Source organism: Numida meleagris, chromosome 6 (genome assembly GCF_002078875.1).
Source record: "Numida meleagris isolate 19003 breed g44 Domestic line chromosome 6, NumMel1.0, whole genome shotgun sequence".
In the NCBI taxonomy this organism is placed as follows: domain Eukaryota; kingdom Metazoa; phylum Chordata; class Aves; order Galliformes; family Numididae; genus Numida; species Numida meleagris.
Window position 1 is genome coordinate 55,272,317 of NC_034414.1, and position 21,030 is coordinate 55,293,346.

Genomic DNA, 21,030 nt, shown 5'->3' on the forward strand with positions numbered 1-21,030 from the left:
GGGGAACCTAATGGCACCCTCCAACCACTGCCACATCAGTAGCAAGAAGGAGAGCTAAGAGGTAGTGCACATGTTTGGATTTTGCAGTCTCTGGAAGCGTGTGCTCATTGAGTCAGGCTTATGGCTGTGTGGTCTCTGCTGAATTACCATTTCCTTTTGATCTGCGCTAAAGAGAGCAACAGAACAGGTGTAAGTGTGAGTGTAATGGGCAGGTGTGGATTGCTGTGTTCAGGTTCCCGTTCGCTTTCTTTCTTCCCTTTGTTCAGCATCTTTCCTCCTGATGTTGTCAAGATATTTTTAGTTCATCAGGGCTATATCTTCTGCATCAAAAATACAGGTGAAACCCACTTTTAATCTATAACTTTAAGAAAGTGTGTGCATATGTTTATGGATATGTGTGTATGTCTATGCAGTAGCATATATCCGAGTTTACTATGTTTTGATCAGCACCATTTTTATTCACTATAAGAAACTGAGATAGAAAGGAAGGAGGAATATCTTTCCCTCATTGGGGTCATGCTATTTTCCCGTCTTCCACTTAACTTTTGCTGTACTGTTGTGTTTGGTGTCCTGTGGGTACTGACTGTTTTGGGCTTGTCCCCTGTAGATCATCTTCAGGAAAATCAGCGACGTCAAGAAGGAAGAAGAGGAGCGCATGCGCCAGAAGAATGAGGTGACGCTGAGCATTCCTGTGGACCACCCCGTGCGGAAACTCTTTCAGAAGTTCAAACAGCAGAAGGAGATGCGGAATCAAGGCTCAGCCCACATCGACCCAGAAAGGAACCAGCTTCAGGTGGAAAGTCGGAGCGTGCAGAACGGGGCCTCTATCACAGGCACCAGTGTGGTCACCGTGTCTCAGATCACCCCCATCCAGACATCCCTGGCTTATGTGAAAACCAGTGAGGCGGTGAAGCAGAACAACAGGGATGCAATGGAGCTCAAGCCCAATGGGAATGGAGATCAAAAATGTCTCAAAGTGAACAGCCCCATGCGGATGAAAAATGGAAATGGAAAAGGGTGGCTTCGACTGAAGAACACGATGGGGACCCACGAGGAGAAGAAGGAAGACTGGAACAACGTCACGAAGGCTGAGTCGATGGGGTTGCTCTCTGAGGACCCCAAGTGCAACGACTCAGAGAACGGTGTAAATAAAAACCCACTGAGGAAAACAGACTCTTGTGACAGTGGAATAACAAAAAGTGACCTTCGCTTGGATAAAGCTGGTGAGACTCGCAGCCCCCTGGAGCACAGCCCCATTCAGGCTGATGCTAGGCATCCTTTCTACCCTATTCCTGAGCAGGCCTTACAAACCACGCTGCAGGAAGTCAAGCACGAACTCAAAGAAGATATCCAGCTGCTAAGCAGCAGGATGGCTGCCCTTGAGAAGCAGGTGGCAGAAATTTTAAAAATATTGTCTGAAAAGAACGTACCCCAGGTCTCTTCCCCCACATCCCATTTATCACCCCAGCGGCCCCCCCAGATACCCTGCCAGGATATTTTTAGTGTTTCAAGGCCTGCATCACCTGAATCAGAAAAAGATGAAATCCACTTTTAGCATATGCCTATGTGTATATATGTATACAGTATATATGCAGAGGTGTATATATACCTTTATACATATATAGGTGTGTGTATAAGGTAAATATATATACATATATATTTTCACTTGCATCCAATATGACTTGAACACACCAAGGATTTTGATATGTAAATATTGCATGTCCAGCTGGATTCTGGCCTGCCAAAGAAAACAATTATTAACATAGATATTGCTTGTATAATATGCAGTTGACTGCATGCACACTTTACATTTATTTATAATCTCTATTATGTAATAAAAGAATGACTTTTGTTTAACAAAGGCAATGTACTATTTAAAGAATCAGGGTCTAACCTGCCAATATTGCCATGACAGTTTTGATCTCAGGCTGGGTGAATTGAGCTTTTACTTCCTCACTGTCTTTTCTGCCAAGTTAAGCAGTAGGTTAATGTGATGTGGGGGACACATTCAGACTCCAAGTTGTACCATTTCCTGGTATCATTCCATTACAATATACTGTATATTTGGTAATAATTCCCCTTGCTCCTCCTAAAGGGAGGGCTCAGCTCAGTTGCCAGGAAAGGGCACCGTGTTGGGTGCTGAAGTAGATCACTGGAATTCATTCATGTGGGTGTCGTGCATGCACAGCCTTTTCTTTCAAGTATCCTCCTGCTCTTTTAACATCGTAAGTAAGACATAGTAATGGTGATACATGTAGTGAAATGAAACAAACAGAAGCTCTCGCAGCTGCACACCCTGTCTATTTGGGGGTAACATCTTTCTGAAAAGCCTCTTTTTACTGATGCTGTTTTTACTGAACCATTAGAGTGACATTATGTAGATTCTCTTTGCAGCACTTAGTGATGGTGTCCGCTTCTGTCAGTATCTTCATTAGGATGTCCTGTTTTTCTGAGGTTGCTCTCCCTCTGTCCCCTTCATTGCCTCTGGCAAAATGACTTTGAATGAGGCCTGAGCAAGGGAGAAAGCAGTTGTGCTTCAGCTGCTCAGGAGCCTTGGGAGCAGATTTGGGAGCTGGAAGTTAAAAGGCTGCAGTGAATCCCCCTACACTCTCTTCTCTGAGGCTGTTTATATGTCTGAAGCTACCTTTGAGAAAGAGAGAAAATCAGCAGTTAGGATGGGAAGTTGGTGAGGGTGAAATTCCCTTTAGCCTGAGGCACTCAGATGATGTTGGGGTGGGAGAATGGTGGGTGTCATGTGGGGACAAAGTCCTCGCCTTGGACTTGATGAAGGTTTCAGTGGATGAGATGTTAAGATTCGAGCTCAAGCTCTCTGTGCCCACACCACCAGTTGTTAGGCCTATTAAGGCCAGTAGGTCTTGTCTTATGTGCTCTGACCTTCCTCTTGGCTGGCTCCCATCAGCATCTTCCATTCTTGATCCACGCTCAGCCTCCGTCTCCGCCACCTGAACTGATGCATTGCCGTTCGTGATGGCTTTGCAGGGCTGCAGCAGGACATGCTTTTGCATTTGACCCTGTTTCTTCTGCTATTGGGAGCTGAGATCTTGGACTCTGAGTCTACACTTGGGCATGGTGGGTTTTTTTTGCCTGTTTCCACTGAATGAGAATTCAGGCAGATGCTACTGACAGCAGAAGTGGCCATCGTGGCTTCAGAGCTACTGGTGGCGTAGCAGAGGGCAGTGGCTCCTTCAGAGAAGGACATCTCCACCACACTTCAGCGGCCTCTTGCATCAAGGTCCCACATTTTCAGAAGTGCCTGGAGTAAAACATATGTACCAGCCGCAAGGCATCACTGTCAATCAGGTAAATAATGTTTATAATTAGTGGGCATCCTTACCAGATATTTTACTTCGCATTAGGAAACTAAGTTGAACTAGGTCACTTCCTGAGAAACCAAAAAAAATCCAAAGCACACAAAAAACAACCAACAAACCAACATTTTTAGTAGTGGCAATTAGGAACCTGCATCTTTGGGTGATCATATCTCCTACAGTGAAATCCAAAACCATAACTCCAAAAAGATCCTAAAAAAGCCAAAGAAGTCATTGCTTCTGTTATGTCAGTTCATGCAAGGATGACAGTGATCTTCCTGATTTGTTATTCCTTTCTGGCCCATTTCTGCCTCTCTTTCAGTATCTTTCTTCAGGAAATTATAGAAAGAAAAAAAAATGTAAAGTCACTGAAAGGGACAGCTCTTCCCAAAGGCTGGGGTTGGGCTGCCTGCTCATCATGCTTTCTGCAGCTGCAGGTGCCATTGTCAAAAAGGGGCAGCTATATTTTTCAGCTGCTGCTCTGACACAAGTACAAATCTGCAGCCACACTTTGATCAGCAGGGACAATCTGCACTCGCAGAACAGCAGAACTTTCACAGTCCTGCTCTAAACCTTCCCCTGGTACTCTGACAGAGTTGTGGGGTTATAGCATTACGGAGTTACAGGGTTGCTGCTGGAGCGTGCACAGACCGTGGGGGTACAACTTCAGTGCCAAGTTTTGAAGACGTGAGTGTTGCTGCCTGGCTGGAGTTGCTGGCTCAGCTGGACACACAGCAGCTTGCCTCCCTCTGCCCAGAACTGCCCAGTCAATAGCTGAGCCACGAGGCTGCCAAGGCTTGGGGTTCGGTCAGGTGCTTTGCATGCATGACTATGCGCTGAAAGAGCCAGCAGGGTGGTAGGGATGACTCTGTTAGGAAGCTTTAGCCTTAATGGCATTCTTCTGCCTTTGTGAAGGACTTTTTTTGTTTCTCTGTAACTGATATTAACTCTAGCTAGAACTGCATGGCATGCAAAGGGATCTCTCTTTCAGTTTATCTTGCAAGTCAGATGTAACTTTGTGCCACCTTACAATGAGAGATCCTGTAACAGGATTAATCTAACCTTGAAAATTATTTGAGCCCGGAATGTCGATTGCAGTTCAAGTGCAACTATACTGGTTAAAACACTATAAATAATGTAAAATAGCAAGTTCATGAAACAAATGCAGTGTTTCCAGGGTCACTTTGCTTTGACTCTGATATTCCAGTGTTGTCTGTTGCAAGATCAGTGGAACTGGTCGGTGCCTTGCTCAGGCAGCAGTGTGATGGGTGTCTTGCAAACAACAGAAACTCCCTCTGCAGATGGGCTCTGTGTGCTGGGAGTGCAGCTGGAGCTTCAGCTCCAGTTGCTGCTGCACTGAAAATATGGTTTGTACAGTTCTGAAGCGTTTCGGAGCATTACCTGTTGTTTCATGGAGTTGTTACCGGGGCACTTGTTCAGCTTTCCCATCTGCTAACAGCAGTGCATGGTGTGATCCAGCACACTGCCAGCTGGAGCGTCCCTTTCCTGTTCAAGAAGCATGAGTCCTCATGTCGCAGTTCAGGCTTGACTCAGAGCAACTCCTATAGCCGTGCAATAAGGGACCACACGTGTCCCTTCCACCTACGCCAGCAGCCACGTGCTGCATGGAGGGAGCTCTCAGCTGCATGCTTTCCTTTCCTGTAAGAGCTACATACGTGTACAGATGTTCCTGCCCCATCTGGTAGCTGTATTCATAGCACGTACAATGTGCTCCGTGTATTCCAAGCGTTTTACCCACACACAAGTGGATTTTATCTTTCTGGATAGGTTATGAATAGAAATAAAACGTGTAAGCACTTTCCAAGGCAAATGAACTAGAGTACTTTGAATAGCATTTTTGTGTAATACTACCTATATGAGATAGAACAGCACTTCTGGCTAATAGCTGAAAATATAACTCTTGTAGTGAAGATACAGAAGGGAAGTATCCCTCAGTTCTTCTGATTTTGTATTTGTAAGTCCTGTTTTCCGTGTTTTTGTCTTTGCCAGGGGACAGGGGTTAGAGCAGAGCTGGCTCTGGAAGTGACAAGCTTAAGCTTTGCCGATTTTTCTTTTCCCTGTTCTGCAGAAGTAGCACAACTGTAGGGATTTGAAGCTGCTGGCACTGACATTTGGGCTCATTCCTAGAGTCCAGATTGAGTCGTCATTCACCACCATGTGGAAAGCAATCCTGTTACACAGGTGTGAGCTGAAGTTTGAATCTGATGGACATATTGGACCATAGAGTGTATTTTGGATTCCAGGACAATTGTAGAGACCTGCTGGCTGCAGAATTAACGTTGCACTATTTGCAAACAATGAGCAGTCACTCTGGAAGTAACTGAGATTGTCATGCAGATTTCATCGTTTGCATGGGTCACAAAACAGATGTGCTCATAAAAAGAGCTTGGAGGCTTTTTTGGGAAATAGACATCCTGAACTGGAAGGAAAAAAAACACAAAAGCCAAAGGTTTAATATGCAATTTGGGAGTGAGGAGGAGGAAGTGGGATGCATTACAGTTACTTGACACTTTCTCACTTGGATTTCGAGCATTTGGAAAACCCAAACCTGTCTTTTTGGATGTCAGAATTGGACAAACGATTATTTGTTAAAATAAACATTTTTTCCTAAGTGAAGCGCCATCAAAGCAATACACATTTTTAAGAAAAAAAACACATTCAAATAGCAGTTTGCTACAGAAGAGCGTTTTTACAGATTTTGTTATAGTTGTTTTTAGCAGGCTGTATCTAAAGGCTTTCTTCGATTCCTTTTTCGTAGCAGAAGCTTGTGTTAACACATATCTTCAAGTCTGTAGATCTATCGTGCTTTCTAGTCTTGCTGCCAACATACTTGATAGGGAGTGTTTAAGAAGTGGGGCTCCTTTGGAGAAAAGCATCTCGTCGTGGTACCTTGTGCTCTGTGACTCTCCAACCCTGAGCTGTGAGAATTAAACAGCAGTAGTTTACATTCTTCTTGGCACTTGTGCATCTGCACTGATTCCCTTTAGGGAATTTAAGGAAGGAAATAGAAGAGTTGAGGCAGGCCCTTTCCTGGATGGTCTTCACTCTTTACCTATGTGTGTGCCACCAGAGCACATTCCTAGGGTGCCCGCAGGGAAGGAAGGTCTGATCAGACTACACTTCAGCATCTGAGAATAGGTTTTGTCATTTCCCCTTATTTATTTCCATTCAAGCAACTAACATGATCTCTCATTTTTTTCAATTGGTTTTAATGTGTTGAGGTGCATTTCAAAACAGAATACTTTCTTAAAGCAAATTGCTGAGTGGAGCTAAAATGGACAAGAAGGAAATGTCTTGCTTTTTCTGGCAGAAAAGCAAGAAATATTCATACTGACATAAAGAATATTGTGCAAAAATCAGCGTTGTGATAACCAACAAATGACAAAGGAAATAAAATCATCCTTCCTGAGGGTGCATTTAATAGTACAGAAAATTGACCTTGTGTTGCGCTGTGGGATGAGAAGACTTACATTGGTTTTGAATACTCAGATGATATAACCATTCAAAAAGGGCTTGTCCAGGCCACAAAATACATGATAAATGATACTAATTTATTATGTTACATGAATCTGCCTCCTGTTGCAAGGCAGGTGGAACCAGGCATCAGGGGCAATATTCTCATGAACTTCTTTAGCTGTTGTCTGTCGGGTGAATAAGTGTATTATTTCCTCATGGTTTTCTGCTCAGAGATGTAAGCTTGCTTGGCCCACAGTCTGAGACTGTTGGTGTGCAGCAACTCTGTATCTGGCTGTCCGCCACAAATATGTCAATTAGGCTTAATTAAACGCCCTATAAAAAGGACTTTATATTATCTTGGGATCAGCCACCCCAGTGACATGCCTGTAAGTTATGTGGTCCACAGCAGATTCAATTCATACTCAGCAATGGCAAAATCTGTGTTTCTGCCTGCCTGCCAAGGATGTATGGACACATCATAGGTGTATATACCTGCCCATTCAGTAGAGACAGATCTGGCCCGTTTTGAGTCAGGTGTTTCAGACAGGTGGAATAAATCGTGCTCCAGAGGTGTCAGTCTCTCATCACTTACAGTAGAGTAACGAGTTCAGATTAGACACTTGATTTGTAGGCTGCTGGAGGGTAAGTTAAGTGAATCCAGCCTATAACTCAAGCTCCCAGCCTGATCCCGTTTGTAAGAAAAGATGCCCTGAAAAGAAACCACTTACCGTCTTTCCATCACAGAGGCACTTTCATATAGGGGAAATTGAAATGTCTCAGCATGCATCCAGAAACAAAGTGTTCGGCTCCTAAGCTGCTGAGACAGCTCCCTAAAAACACTCAGGTGCTTGGTTCTTGGCCAGTGGTGATCAGATTTTTAACATTTTACTCCAGTACCTTTGTATAATACTCCAGGAACCATCATTTTCCCAGGTGTATGGCTCTCATGATACTCTCATGCAACAGCAAGGTGTGGATGGGAATCACACATCACTTTTTGGATTGTGTAAGGCTGCCTTCTAATTGGGATCTTTGCCTGCTGTGGGGCATTAAGAATCCCAGGAATCTCATAGCTAGGCTGTGTCGTGCTGTGGAAAGAGGCCCAGGCTTGGAAATGTCCAACAGAGGGATAATATGTGGTGGAGAGCTTCTAAGGTAGAGTGACCGACCACCAAGTGATTGCCCAGACTGAGCAGAGCCCTGGCTCCATATTGTGCAATGTGGGGAGAGAAGAGAGAGGGAAGAAAGGATATAAAGAATGAGGGTCCACAAAAGGTCACACATTGCTGAAGTTATTTTTTATTAATCTTTGTATAGTAGTTGTTGGTACTTCGTAATGTATTTATCTGGAAGCTGGCAGGGTCCTGTTTTGTACAGTTCTATGGACTGTGCATCATCACAGCGCATGGGCTCTGCCTTTGAAGCTGACCCTACCTTGAGCGGGACCAAAGAATTTCCCAGCAGCCCTGCCTGAGCTGTGTTTTTGCATCATTGGTGTTTCTGGAGGTTTTAATAGCACAAATATGAGAGTTCTCGGTTACGTCTCATTATCTTCCAGTTTTCAATATAAACTTATTGAGGAATGTGATGTCAATTTTCAAGGTAAAAAGTGTTTCTAAGAGCTGATACTTATCAAGCAGACACCAGAGAGATTTGGCATATTCTTAAACTACACAATTTAAATGAATTAAGGCTTTCACTTGGTATCAGCTAACATCCACGCTCAGTGCCAAATGCTGAGAAGAATGTCTTGGTGACCATGCAGTTTCTGGAAGCAGTGGACTAAGACAGATAGTTCAGCAACACCCACTCCCTCTTCCATCCTCTTCCCCAGCCCATTGAAAGGTGATTGCGGTGTCTAGAAATGCCATAAAAAAAATCAATAGCATTTGAGCTGATTTTCAGTGTTGCGCTGGCAGAGATCCATGGGTTATTCTTACTCCTCTGAATTCAGCCTTCTGCTCTCATTGTTGGCATGTCGACACCACTGCTCAAAGAGGCTGGGCCTGTCCATGGGGCCCACAGGGTCCGGCAACATCTGGGGGGCCCATGCACATCCCTAGAGCGTGCCCCAGCCCCATTCCCAGGCTCATCTCCCGTTCTCTTGGTGTGATGTTACAGGCTCATCCCAAGTTTTATTCTTGGCCCTTTTAGGTTTAACTGGAAAACTGCTTTTCCAAACACTCTTGACTTTCTGCGTGGCCATGGTGCCTTGCAAAGTTACTCAAACCTTTCCAAATAAATCAAGCACACCAAGGCATACCTTCTTCCATTCTCAGTACATTATCTTATTAAACAAACCTTAATTTTTATTTTATATTTGGCACTTCTTTGCGATCTTGAATATTTTAGTGTCCCACAGGGATGGCAAGGACCAGAATGTTCTTGTTTTTTAATGAGCCTTTTTAATGAGAAGGGGAACTCAAATGAGACACTAGCTTCATGCTCAGTCCAGTATCTGCCACATGTGACTCTTTTCTCTGTTTTCCTCCTCCAGTTACACCTCAGGTGAAGTTCAGCACTGGCAGCACTTTGAGCTGATGCCATGCAGTGCTATTAAGGGTCCTCTTCATTTCCTCCAGCCGACCCTAGGGCTTTGCTCATCATTTCCTTGTTAGTTGTGCAGGGACGCTTGGGTGCTTTCCTGTCCTGGACTTGGCTTCAGAAGAATTTCCTGATTTGTTTCACCTCTTTTCTCTGTTGTTATTTCATTTTCCTAGAACAAAAAGCCTGCGTTGTGTTGGTAGGTCAGGAGAAGACGCACATGGCTTGGTGCAAGCCAGCAAGGAGCAGCAGTGCCATACACTTCACTTTCTGGGTGATGGGCACTCGAGGCTGATCTCAGGTCCATTAGTCTGAGGTCACAGTTCAGTTTGTAAATTGAGTGTCTTGCCCAAGCTCTCATGGGAAAAGGGGTTTTCTTCTAAAGCAAAACAAAATTTGTGTTCTGCTTCTAATTAATCTTCTGGTGTCCCTGCAGGATTAATTACTGCTGCCTTCACTTGTACCATCCAAAGCTGTTTGGCCACAGCTTCTTTTTTTTTTCCCTTTCTTTTTAGGTATAATTAGGCATTCTGGTATTATTGACAAGCTCAGTCAGGTGGTACTTAAAAGTTACAGAGCTGAAACGTCACTTAAACATGTAGCTTCAACCTGTCCTTCTCCTGAAACAAAGAGCAGAAGTGTATTTTTGTTCCTCGTGGTGCTCCCATGATGAGGCTCTTAGGAAAGGACCACAGGTGCAAGGATGTGATGGCAGCTTCCAGCTCTTGCTACCACTTCTTGGTGCTCTGTAAGTTCCCAGCTACATTTTTCACTTCAGGGAAAGGCTGAGTGCCACCAACTGCATAATGCTATCAAGTGGTAAATTCAATTTATTGAGTGGGAGAGGCAGCAGCTAGCAGTAAGGCAGGATTTAGGTTTTTAAAATCTGCCTTGTGGGAATTGGGCAAGCTACCAGAAAGACAATAAAGGATTTATCTGGCAACGCATGCCAAAGGATTGCTAAATATGCGAGCGGCAGAATTTATTAATACCAGTGAAAAAGCTCATTAGCGCTAAAGTGCAAAGCAACTCTGTAAATGTACCTTTCAGCCGTCCCAATAAAATCCCTCTGCTCAGATGAGGGGAACTCAGGCCTGTGCAGTGCAGAATTGGCTCATCAGCTTTCCCACCAAATTCGCACACAAAATACATCTCCCTCAGTGCAACAGTTAGCACTGTTTTACTGGCACAGTCAACTTTCACTTCTAACCTCAATCTATTTCCCTTGCTGCTAGTTTGACAGTCTCAAAGCTGTTCCTGCAGCTCATACTGTAGTGTTTCTCATTTTTCCCTTTGGATAGGCGTGTTCCCTTTGTTGCTTGTTGTGATTGTTGATCGTTTCCTCTTCAAGAGATCTGCGGTCCTGAAAGGGAGGTGGGAGTGAACAGAAAACCTGCAGCTTGTGAGAGTGCAGGGGAGGTGAAGAGGTCACCGAATTTTTAAGGAAAATGTCCCAGTAGTAAAAATAATGCAGCTAGTGGCTGTCTAAAGCTCGAAGGTCTGCCTGCACGTTTATGTGCCCAAAGCCCATTAGTATTGCTGGGAGGCATGTGGCAACCCACTGCACGTGCATTAGGCCGCGAAATACTTCGTAAACTTTACATACCTGTTTGCTGTTCTTAAGCACGACAGAAACCCACAGCTTGTTGGGGCTTTTACAAGCAACTGCAGCTGGGGATATGGTGTTCAACTCTACATGCTTTGAAAGCTACATGATCTGAAGCAGAGTATTTTCCACCTTTCCTTCCTTGCTTCCTTCCTTCCATCTTTCCTCCCTCTCTTCATTCCTTCCTTCCTCCCTGCCTCCATTTTTTTCCTGTTTTTCCCTCCCTCCTTCCTTCCTAGACTCCTTTCTTTTTTTTCTCTTGTCTAGGTTATAAGGCTACCTATTAGCCTGTAGAAACAGGCAGATTTAATAACTTATGCTGCCCTAGCAGATCTAATGAGATAATTATCTGTTTTTCTATTTGTGTTCAGAAGAAATAATATGCTAATAGGAGCCGCAGTTAGGGCTGATTTGTTAGTGTCCTGCTTAAACACCAGCCAGTGGCTCAGTGGTTCAGTAAAGGGATCTCAGCAGACCTTCTAAACACTGTTCTTCATTTGGAAGGTAAATACCTTCGGACTCGGAGAATTCTTACTAAGTGGAATTATTATTCCACTAGTTTCTCTTACTCTCACCCAGGTCTGAGGCATCAAGACAAATTTCTGGTGTGGACTGAGCTTTCTGAAAGCCAAGAACTGGTGGTACTAGAATTTTAATTTCAAGCCCTTGTCTAATGCAAATGCGTCCAAGATTGCATGCCTTACGAAAAGCATGCCAAATGTAGTCAAAATGTAGAGGATGTGTTCGAAGCTTGGGACAGCCAGGTAAATTGCCATAAAATCAGAGCCAATCAGGGAAAGGGCACTTTATAATTAATATATATTTGAATCCAGATGACTTATTCGCAGTGTCTGAACTGTCAGTAATCTCCATCCAAATTAACTGCTCAGAATTCATGACTGTCTAGAATATCCTCGTACGAGCCAGATTTGTACATCAGCTGTGCAAACTCTCTCTGGGGAGAAGCACAGTTAAAAATAAAGTTATTACTGCTGCCGTGGAGAGGGACGGTGACAGAGACAGGGGGTTGTGCAATGGGTGCTGCTGGCCCAGGCATGGCCCAAAGTTCTCCACTTTTGAGTCCTTTGGGGTTTCTTCGCATCCAGACACATAGGAGGTAGGAGCAGAGCATTGTGCAGTGGCAGAGCAGCTTGCATAGGGCTTCATGCAGTGTAGCCCCCTCCCCAAACCAGGCTTCTAAGGGTGAATTCCCAGCTCCATGGGGTGCCACCTCTGCCTCCTCCATCCTTTTGAAATGCTTATGAGTTCCCACTTACCTTTAGACAACTAAGTCATTCCGGGCTGTTAGAGGAATTAAAATCTGGAGACTGTGTACTTCGAGGAAAGGAGGAGGGCTGGGCGTGATCTTTTGTCTGTGCATCCCCAGCTCCCCAGGGGTGCTTGGTGACAGCATCCCCGCACAGCATGCTCAGGCTATGCACATCACTGGTGGCAGGTGAAGACTTTCCTAAGCCAACCACTGTCATCACAGAGGACCTCACTACTATCAGAACTTTCTGGATTTTTTTCCTAGGCTTCCTCCTCCCCCTGAGTGATGACTGAAAACATGGACATGGCTTAGTGGGCATGATGATGGGTTGACCATTGGATGAGCTGATCTTAGTGGTCTTTCCCAATCTTAATGATTCTATGATTCTAAGCTGAGCCGGGAGCTGCTTTACCACTGATCTGCATGGGGAAAGGCTGAACCTACAACCACCCCAGCGCACCCTTGCAAAACCCACAGTCTGTGCTGAGCACCCATCTCACTCTTCCTACCTATCTCCTTCCTTGCTGTAATGCAGCTGTGTGGCCAAGGTGTGGGGTTTTTCCCTTTCCCTGGGATCTGTGCATTGCCAGCCCAGCGCTCATGCTGTGACATCTCACTCAGCATCCTCGAGCACCCAGCAGGGCCCATCCTGTGACTCTAATCCTTGGTTTGTGAGAATGGTTCCACTGGAATTAGCAGGACTTTCTTCCCAAGGGAGGATTAGTTCAGAGGAGCATAATGGGCTTTGAAACCTCCTTTTACCCTTAGGCCCTTAGTTTCGCTTTCACATTTCAAGGTGTTCCATTAGCAGAAAACGCACCGCCCGGATAATCCCATCTGTGACACTGTTACAGAGAAACTGGGCAAAACAAGTGGTTTTAAAAGCTCATCTTGGAAAAACTGGCCTACAGAGTAACTGCAGCTTTTGAATGTATGTGATTCACAGACACTGGACTGAGGGGAGGAGAAATATTTTGTGAAAACTCTTTTTTCCAGGGAGAAATGGAGGGAAGGGGTTATTGCTCAGATGTTGTTTCTTTTGTTATTACTTACTGCTGTTTGTACACTTGCCAATGCAGACGGCACTCGTGTTACTGGTGATATTTTTGAAAAGCCCAGCTATCTTTTTTGCTGTTGTTAATATACTGAGGATTTGGGAGGATTTTAAATGCCTCTGCCCTTCAGGATTATTTCTACAAAAGCAATTAAGAACTGTATTTTGACAGCAGGAAGCTGATAAAAACCCGGAGAGAGAAAAAATAATAATAATAAAGCATTTGAAACTGAATAGCTACAAAAGGAACGCACCTCTGCTACCATATCGGAAATTCACAAAGCGATCATGAATGACATCAAGGAAGGACCATCCTTCTACTGAGACCCATCCATCAGCTCACGCAAAATGGACGCTCCTTGGCCACTCGCCTGCCTGCCAAGGAGGGGCCGTGGGGACGCTCTGGTGGGAGGTGATAGTTCTGTCATTCCTGGACATTGCCACGTGTGGTCAATGCACATTGGTTCATCCGTAGCAAAGTTTCTTGTTGCACTTTTCTGTTTGCTGAATTTCAACAACAAGGAAAATGTGGGTCACTTTAAAAGCATTGGCAGACAACTGTTTCTAACCCAAAGGATTATGGGTTTTAGCACAATGAACTGTACTTCTTCAGGGAGGATCAACTTTGATTTTTTTTTTTTTTTCCACACGTCTTTATTTACATGTGGCTATATTTTCATTGATACAGAATAAAAAGTGCATTTTATTGACCTTGTGCTCACGTGTTATTGCTTCTCATAAACTCTGGCACCACAGAAGTGAGAGCTGTTGCTTTCTTGGCCAAAGCAGAACAGAGTTTGTTGGAATTAATGAGAAATATGTAATTTTATTTTTAGGAGGCTTGCAGGTGGGGAAGCCACGCAGATCTATTGTTAGAATAGAGCTTGAATACAGAACAGTAGGTACAGCGTTTGGCCTTCCCCCTCACTAGCCTAAGGGCAATAGGAAATGAATCCAGCTGAGCTGGGCACAGCCATCTCATCCATAACATTTTGTAGCATTTAATTCTTCCCCACACCCATAGCAAAGTAGGAAGAAGAGAGAATCTTTTATCTAAATGGATAGTAAGTATTTGTTTATAGCCTTTCATTCATAAAGCGTTCCATTTGGATTGGTGTAAAGGTGTAACTTTGCTTCCAAAAAAATCCTATGTTCATTTCACTCCAAATGAACAATGAAGATTGGGAAGATGGGTGCAGGCAGAAGTGTTTCACCTGTGCCGAGGTGCTACTTCCCTTACACACAACATTTGTGAAACAATGGCTGCTTCTATGCTTTGGCCCAGAAAACAAAGCATGTGGAAATTAGTGGAGTTTTTTCTGTTCCCTGCCATGGCTTTGACCCAGATCCTACAGGCTTTGTGATGGTACCTGCACATGAGGGGAGTATGACAGATAGAGTGGAATGAGTCTGAGGGTAAGGCATCCAAATCTACCTGTCCACAGTTGCTACCATCCACAGGGACAGTATTTTGGGGGAGAAGTTCTTTCTATTTATAATGAAAGATACCCATCGCTACCTTTTATCTTTTTCTTGACTTGCTGAGCTCTGTCTCAGAAACAGTGGTCACGCAGTGGCACAGGCTGCCCAAGGAGGTGTTGGAATCACTGCCCCTGGAGGTGTTCAAGGACTGTGGAGATGTGGCACTGAGGGACACGGTCAGTGGGCATGGTGGGGGTGGGTTTACGGTTGGTCTGGATGATCTTTGTGGTCTTTTCCAGCCTTAGTGATTCTATGGTTCTATGATCTTCAGCTGCGGTCAGACAACCCAAGCTCAGCACAAAGGGAGGACATCTTACAGCCTTCATGGCAAGCATGAGGAGAGAGGCCGTAACGGTCATCGCTGAAAGCCTGGTGGTAGAGCCTGCTCCTGCTGCTTGCCTTTTGTCGTCATTAGGGCTGGCTTTTGCTGCACAGGGAGCTGGCAGTGTCAGTGTGGCAGCATTTCCAAGTGGGCATTTGGGATGGTGACAAGGGTGTGCTTCCCAACCCTGGAAGCAGTTCTGGAAGCGGAGCTGCATGGAGATGAGGTGAGTGCAGATCTACTCGCAGGAGCCCATGCTGCCTTGCGGATTGCTTTACTTGTGTGCATTACCTCTCCCTAAGCAAGCCCTGGAAGCCAGGGAAACAAGGTAATATATATGCACATCTCATTCGCTTTGTACCAGCACCATTCATCATGCTGGGCTGACGATTTATTCTCCAGGGTTGTTGCTTCCAATAATTTAGGATCCAGCCATAAACAACTTGTATGAGCCAACAGGGGCAGAGACCGAGATTTGGTGCAGGCCCCTACGTCAATGCACACTTTGATAGCCAACGTCTTGTAAATTTTGTTTTATAATTTGTCCACAGTGATGTTATTTGGAAGAGCATGAGGCTAAAACAATCATCTTACACCTCTGGTTAGGCAGAGTAATGAAGATGGATTGAGCAAGTTCTTTAATGCTGGAAATCCTTCAGTGGTTAAGTTTGCTGCATAGAAATAAAACATCTGCTCACTTCAGAGCACAAATTGTGCCAGGCTTCGAAAGCTGTATGAGTGTGTTCAGTGCAAGCTTCATAAATGGATAAAAGAGAGGTACGCCACAGATGGCAGTGACTTTGGAGGCCAACTTGATGACCACTCTCTCATGGCCAGTGATTTCTATGTAGCCACATTTGCCATAATGTAGTTTCTTGCTCCCCTGGTCACATAGCTCAGATGTGAAAAGCAGAGGATTCATCGAAGTGGCACAATCTGAATAGTCATTTTTCTATTCTGCTCCTCAAGGCCTGTGTTTATCCCACCTGAAATTCAGACAATAAATTGAGGACCCCAAAATGGAATGTGATTTTACTAAAGGTGCCTGAGGATGGGCAGTACACACATCTCTTCCAGCTCATTGAAACCCTTTGGATGAGTGTGTCCCCATTCCCGAGACAGAGGTCCTAAGGGGACCAAACCCTTGTATTATTAGTGTCCTAGTAAGCCATGCCATGCAAACATAGGCATGGAGACGCTGGCTCCTGTGTTTTTGCAAATATTCTGGAGGACAAAATAGGTCCTTCAAGAGCATCACGTACAGTATCTCTGCATGATAATATCCCATTTGCAAAAGATGGAAAAAACTGTTTCTAGAGGAGCTGCGAAAGCTTTCTGTGAGCATGTTATGAAGAGCTGGCTGAGTTATGCTGCTGGTTCTGCCCTGGTTCTTGACCAGCCCTCTTAGCTCAGCCGCAGAGCTGCCTCGGTTTGGACCAATACAGGTGGTATCCAGTCAGCTCTGTGCCACTCTCAGTGTTGATCCCAAGGGAAGGCGGCACAGCAACCCACATCTATCAGCTCTTCTTCTTTATTGGGCATAGTGGCGATGGGTTGATGGTTGGACAAGATTATCTTAGTGGTCTTTCCCAGCCTTAATGATTCTTCTGTTATGATTCTTCTGTTTGGAAAGGAGAGAGAAGCTGAGGAGGCTAGATGGGGAGATGGTCTCTGCTCTAACTGCTCGTAACAAACTCAGTGACGGTTCAGTTTATTCAAATATGTTCTCTTCTAGGACCTTTCTTTCCACTGCAGAAGCCAAAACAAAGTCTTGGCAGTGACTTCATGTATTTGAGTGTTAGAAACTGCTGTTGTATTCACTGAAGCACAAGACCAGGCAATTTGCATGAGACTATTCCTTAGGTACTGGAAGTGAAACAATACTGAGCTAGGAGAGAAAGCCAAAACTAGTAACAACGTGTGTCTATTGTAAATGATGTTTCCAAAAGGATGATTAAGTGCCCCACTCCCACTTTCAAAGATGCCCAAATGGCAGAGGTATCTTTGGGAATTGCCAGTTTCTACAGACCCTATGAAGGGTTTGTTTCTCATTAGACCAGTAGAACTTAAAATGCTATTTTAAAATATGCTCTCACTGAGAGGCTCAGAAAATAAAAAGCCTGTGGTAGGTGAAACATTGCAATGAAGGGCCAAAGCCTGCATGTGGCTTTTCCTATTGGCATGGTTGAAAGCGTGGATACACACTCCAGGCTTTGTTCCAGCAATGTTTTAAAAACAGCCAGGTGATCTTCCTGCCCAACAGCAGCGTGCTGCCCCGGAGGGGCTCCCTGGCTCCGCAGGCACTGTCCCAAGGTTATGCTCAGCATATCCTTTAACCCCCAGCAGGAAGGGCTACACAGTGGAGTCACCATTCCTGGAAGTTTTCATGAAATGTGGAGACGTGGCATTGAGGGACATGGTTAGCAGGCATAGTGGGGATGGGTTGGGGTTGGACTAGATGATCTTAGTGGTCTTTTCCAACCTTAATGATTCTATGATTTTGTAAATCCTCCTGACATGGGCTGGTGCAGGCTCTGAAGAACCCTCCAGGGCAGAGGCCAGCAGCACATCACAAAGCATTTTTGAAACATCGCTAGAACAAAGCCTGGAGTGTGCACTGTCGGGAAGTGCCACTGATTGGCAGAAAGATAGGCTGGCTGCTTTAATAAACCTCTTCTTCCATCTCTTGCCTCTGTAATTCTGTGACATTTTCTACAGGAAAGTAGCATGCTTCCAAATTAATCTGATTGCAGCCAGGCAGACTGTCGTCGTCCCCTGGAGAGAGCAGTGCTCTGCTGGCAGAGGCAGGGTGGAGCAGTGCGGCAGCGGCTGGCAGCAGGAGCTGCCCCATGGCATGGGGGAACCCTGAGAGCCTGCCAAGTCGTTTGCTAGTAATTAGCAGGGGAATGAGGAGAGGCTGGGCAAGGAGATGGGCTGAATCAAGTTATTGCCAGATCGATAAATAAAGCACAGGCGAGAAAAGAAGGGAGATGAGAAGTAGATGGACAGACTTGATGGTCTAATCAATCGTCATCTATGTACAAGTAGGCATTAGGAGGACATTAAAAATCAGTCATATAAACTCTACTCAAAGAGTAGCACATCGGCATGCAAGATCTATGACTGCAGCACAGACGTTATTCTGCACAGGCGGAGAATTTGGCTGCATTCATCTGTTTTTCATAGAACCACAGAATCATTAATGTTAGAAAAGACCTTTAAGATCCTCCAACCCAACCCCAACTCCATCCCCACCATGCCCACTAAACCACACCTCCATGTATCTTGAACACCTCCACAGATGGTGACTCCACCACTCCCTGGGCAGCCTGTGCCAATCCTCTGCTACTCCTTTGGAGAAGAAATGTTTCCTAATATCCAGCCTGAACCTCCCCTGGCACAACTTGAGGCCATTCCCTCTTATTCTATTGCTGTTACCTGGGAGCAGAGGCCAACACCCACCTCACCACACCATCCTTTTCAGGGAGTTGTTCAGAGCAATAAGGTCTCCCCTGAGCCTCCTCTTCTCCAGACTGAACAACCCCACTTTCCTCAGCCTTTCCTCTTAAGGCTTGTGCTCCAGACCCTTCACAGCTTCACTGCCCTTCTCTGGATATGCTCCAGAGCCTCAATGTCATCTTTGTAGTGAGGAGTCCAAAACTGCACAGCATTTGAGGTACTGTGGATGTATATACACGTTGTAACACTCCAAAGTCGCAACTCTGCCACAAGCTTGGCAGCATCCTGCATCAGAGACTGGGGGACCAGTAGGAGCACCTTTGGGGCCAGATGGACTCAGCACAGGCACCTGCTCACACAGATCATGTTTACCCAGCCACGTGTTGAGATGGAAGGAAGGGAGGGAAGAGAACTGGAGAAACATAATTCTGTCCTTCTCACCCCATTTCTTGAATTCTTCCATTCAGATACTTCACATTACTGGCTTTCTTTTGGAGTGTAGAAAATATTCATTAGAAACAGTACTCCACTGAAACAGAAGAGTGAAAAATGGCATACCAGGTTTCTTTGGTGGGAGATGATCAAAGGGTCTGGAAATACCCACAGCTTTTTAAAAGCAACTTTTTAAAGCAACTTTTTAAAAGTTGCTCAGGCTGTTGAGGTTTTCCAGACTTTCTCAGAAGTGTTCCTTCATGCTCAGGACACCGAACTTCCATCTTCAGCAGCAGTTTTTGGACAAGAAGAAGTCTGAAATCAGTGGGTATATACAGACACTCTGAATGCCATTTCTGGTCCACAGTCTGATTACACAGAGCACACTGTTCATCTGAAATGCCTCCATCCTCCTTATCTTCTATTTACTTTCTGCAGCTGAGCCAGGAGCCACAGTGATTTCCTCCAGCCAATAGATCACCCACTCACTGTCTTTCTCCTTCCTTCTAGAGATTAAAAAACGCAACCTGTCTTGCACAGTGTAATTTTTTAACTGCGTATGTAATCAGCTTTTCTGAGTAAAAAATGAAAAGTACCAAGCAGTAGCTTCCAAGACATACACCATCCTCTGCATCCCTGTGAGAAATAAGGACAGGCCCAATGTAGACTCAGTGCTAATAAACCTACAGCTTCAGCAGTCCAGGAAATTTTGTTAAGAGTTTATGAATGTGTTACGGTTTTACAAAAGAATCAATTTTGCTTTTGTAGGCTGATGTTCCTTTTCCTTTTCTTCTTTTTCATTTCCCTATTCGTATCCCTTTCTTATTTGTTTTATTTATTTTCTTTGTTTTGGGGCTCTATCAAGAAATGCAGACTCTTGTTTTGGCCTCTTTGACCCAGAGTTTCGAGGGCTTTTTTTTAGTGCTGCCAAATTATTTTCTAACTATAGCAGGAAGGGAGACAAACAAAGAAAAAACCCAAACAGACAAAAAAACCCACCAAAATCAACCCTCCAGGGAAACCAAGAAACCAATGGTGACAGTAAAAATACTCTTCTGGTCTAGCACACTCTGCATTTCCAGATGAGCTTGCTTAAAACAAAGACAACTAAAGGAGACAAACAAACGACAACATCCCAGCCCATTAGAACGTGGCAGAGCTGACCCCTTACCGTGAGACATTTGCTAATGAACTCCATGCAGTGACAAATGTGTGAGAATCCTTTCTGAGGCTTTTTAGGGCGGGTGTCGGACTCTTATCAAGCAATGTAATAAGCAAGCCTGAAAATGGGTTGTGGTGGGTGGTTGCTTTTTATTATTTTTTTTTTTCCTGCTAAATCACACCATAAATGTTTCCCTCAGCAGATGTAGACGCACATCATTTCTTTCGGGATTTTATAACCATGACAACCAGTTTTAAAGGAACCTCTTCGGTTTCTATAATTTAAATTAGAAGTATGTCCAAAAAGAGGATTGTAAAATGAGCTGAAGTGCACTACTATTCCCACATCTTAAGCACAGTGAAGGGTTTGATTTTTGCCTTTGTTATTATATACAAACACGATGCAATGTAAAATAAAGATTCTGTATGTTTACTTAAAAAATAATTTTAAAAGCAAAGTTTATTTCCCTTGCTACAAAGCCTTCATTTTAAAGATGATGAAATTAAATCTTCCTCATTTTAACTCATGTTAGATTTAATGATACTGTAATTTATAATGAGTAAAGTGTGTTGACATTTAATGCATATGACTTCTTTGAAGTTACATCCTTTTAGCAGAGATGAATTTTGATGAGTTTTACCAAAAGGGCTGAAAGAGTTTAGGTAAGCTAAAAATAACTCAGGAGCAAGTTTAATCTGGGTTAGACATGGTTCCTTTTATCTTACATTGAAATCTCATTAGCAGCAAGGTGCAGAGAGACTTTCAGTGTTTTCAAATGCTTTAAAAATTGATGTAAGGCTCTGGACTGGAGTCACAAAGAGAGGTCAGCACCCATGGCCATCATGCTGCCAGTGCTAGTGTCCCCACAGCCTGCAGAGCTGGGGCTTCACCCC

General features: G+C 44.4%; 1 protein-coding gene across 2 annotated transcripts in view; it reads left to right on the plus strand.

The window, feature by feature from the left end:
- KCNH5 (potassium voltage-gated channel subfamily H member 5) overlaps window positions 1-13,959 on the plus strand; it is a 158,103-nt gene extending 144,144 nt beyond the window's left edge. For both annotated transcript variants that reach the window (XM_021403118.1, XM_021403119.1), the window contains one exon: window positions 608-13,959. In XM_021403118.1, the coding sequence (XP_021258793.1) occupies window positions 608-1,555 (948 nt within the window). In that variant the 3' untranslated portion in view covers window positions 1,556-13,959. The remainder of the gene's footprint in view (window positions 1-607) is intronic.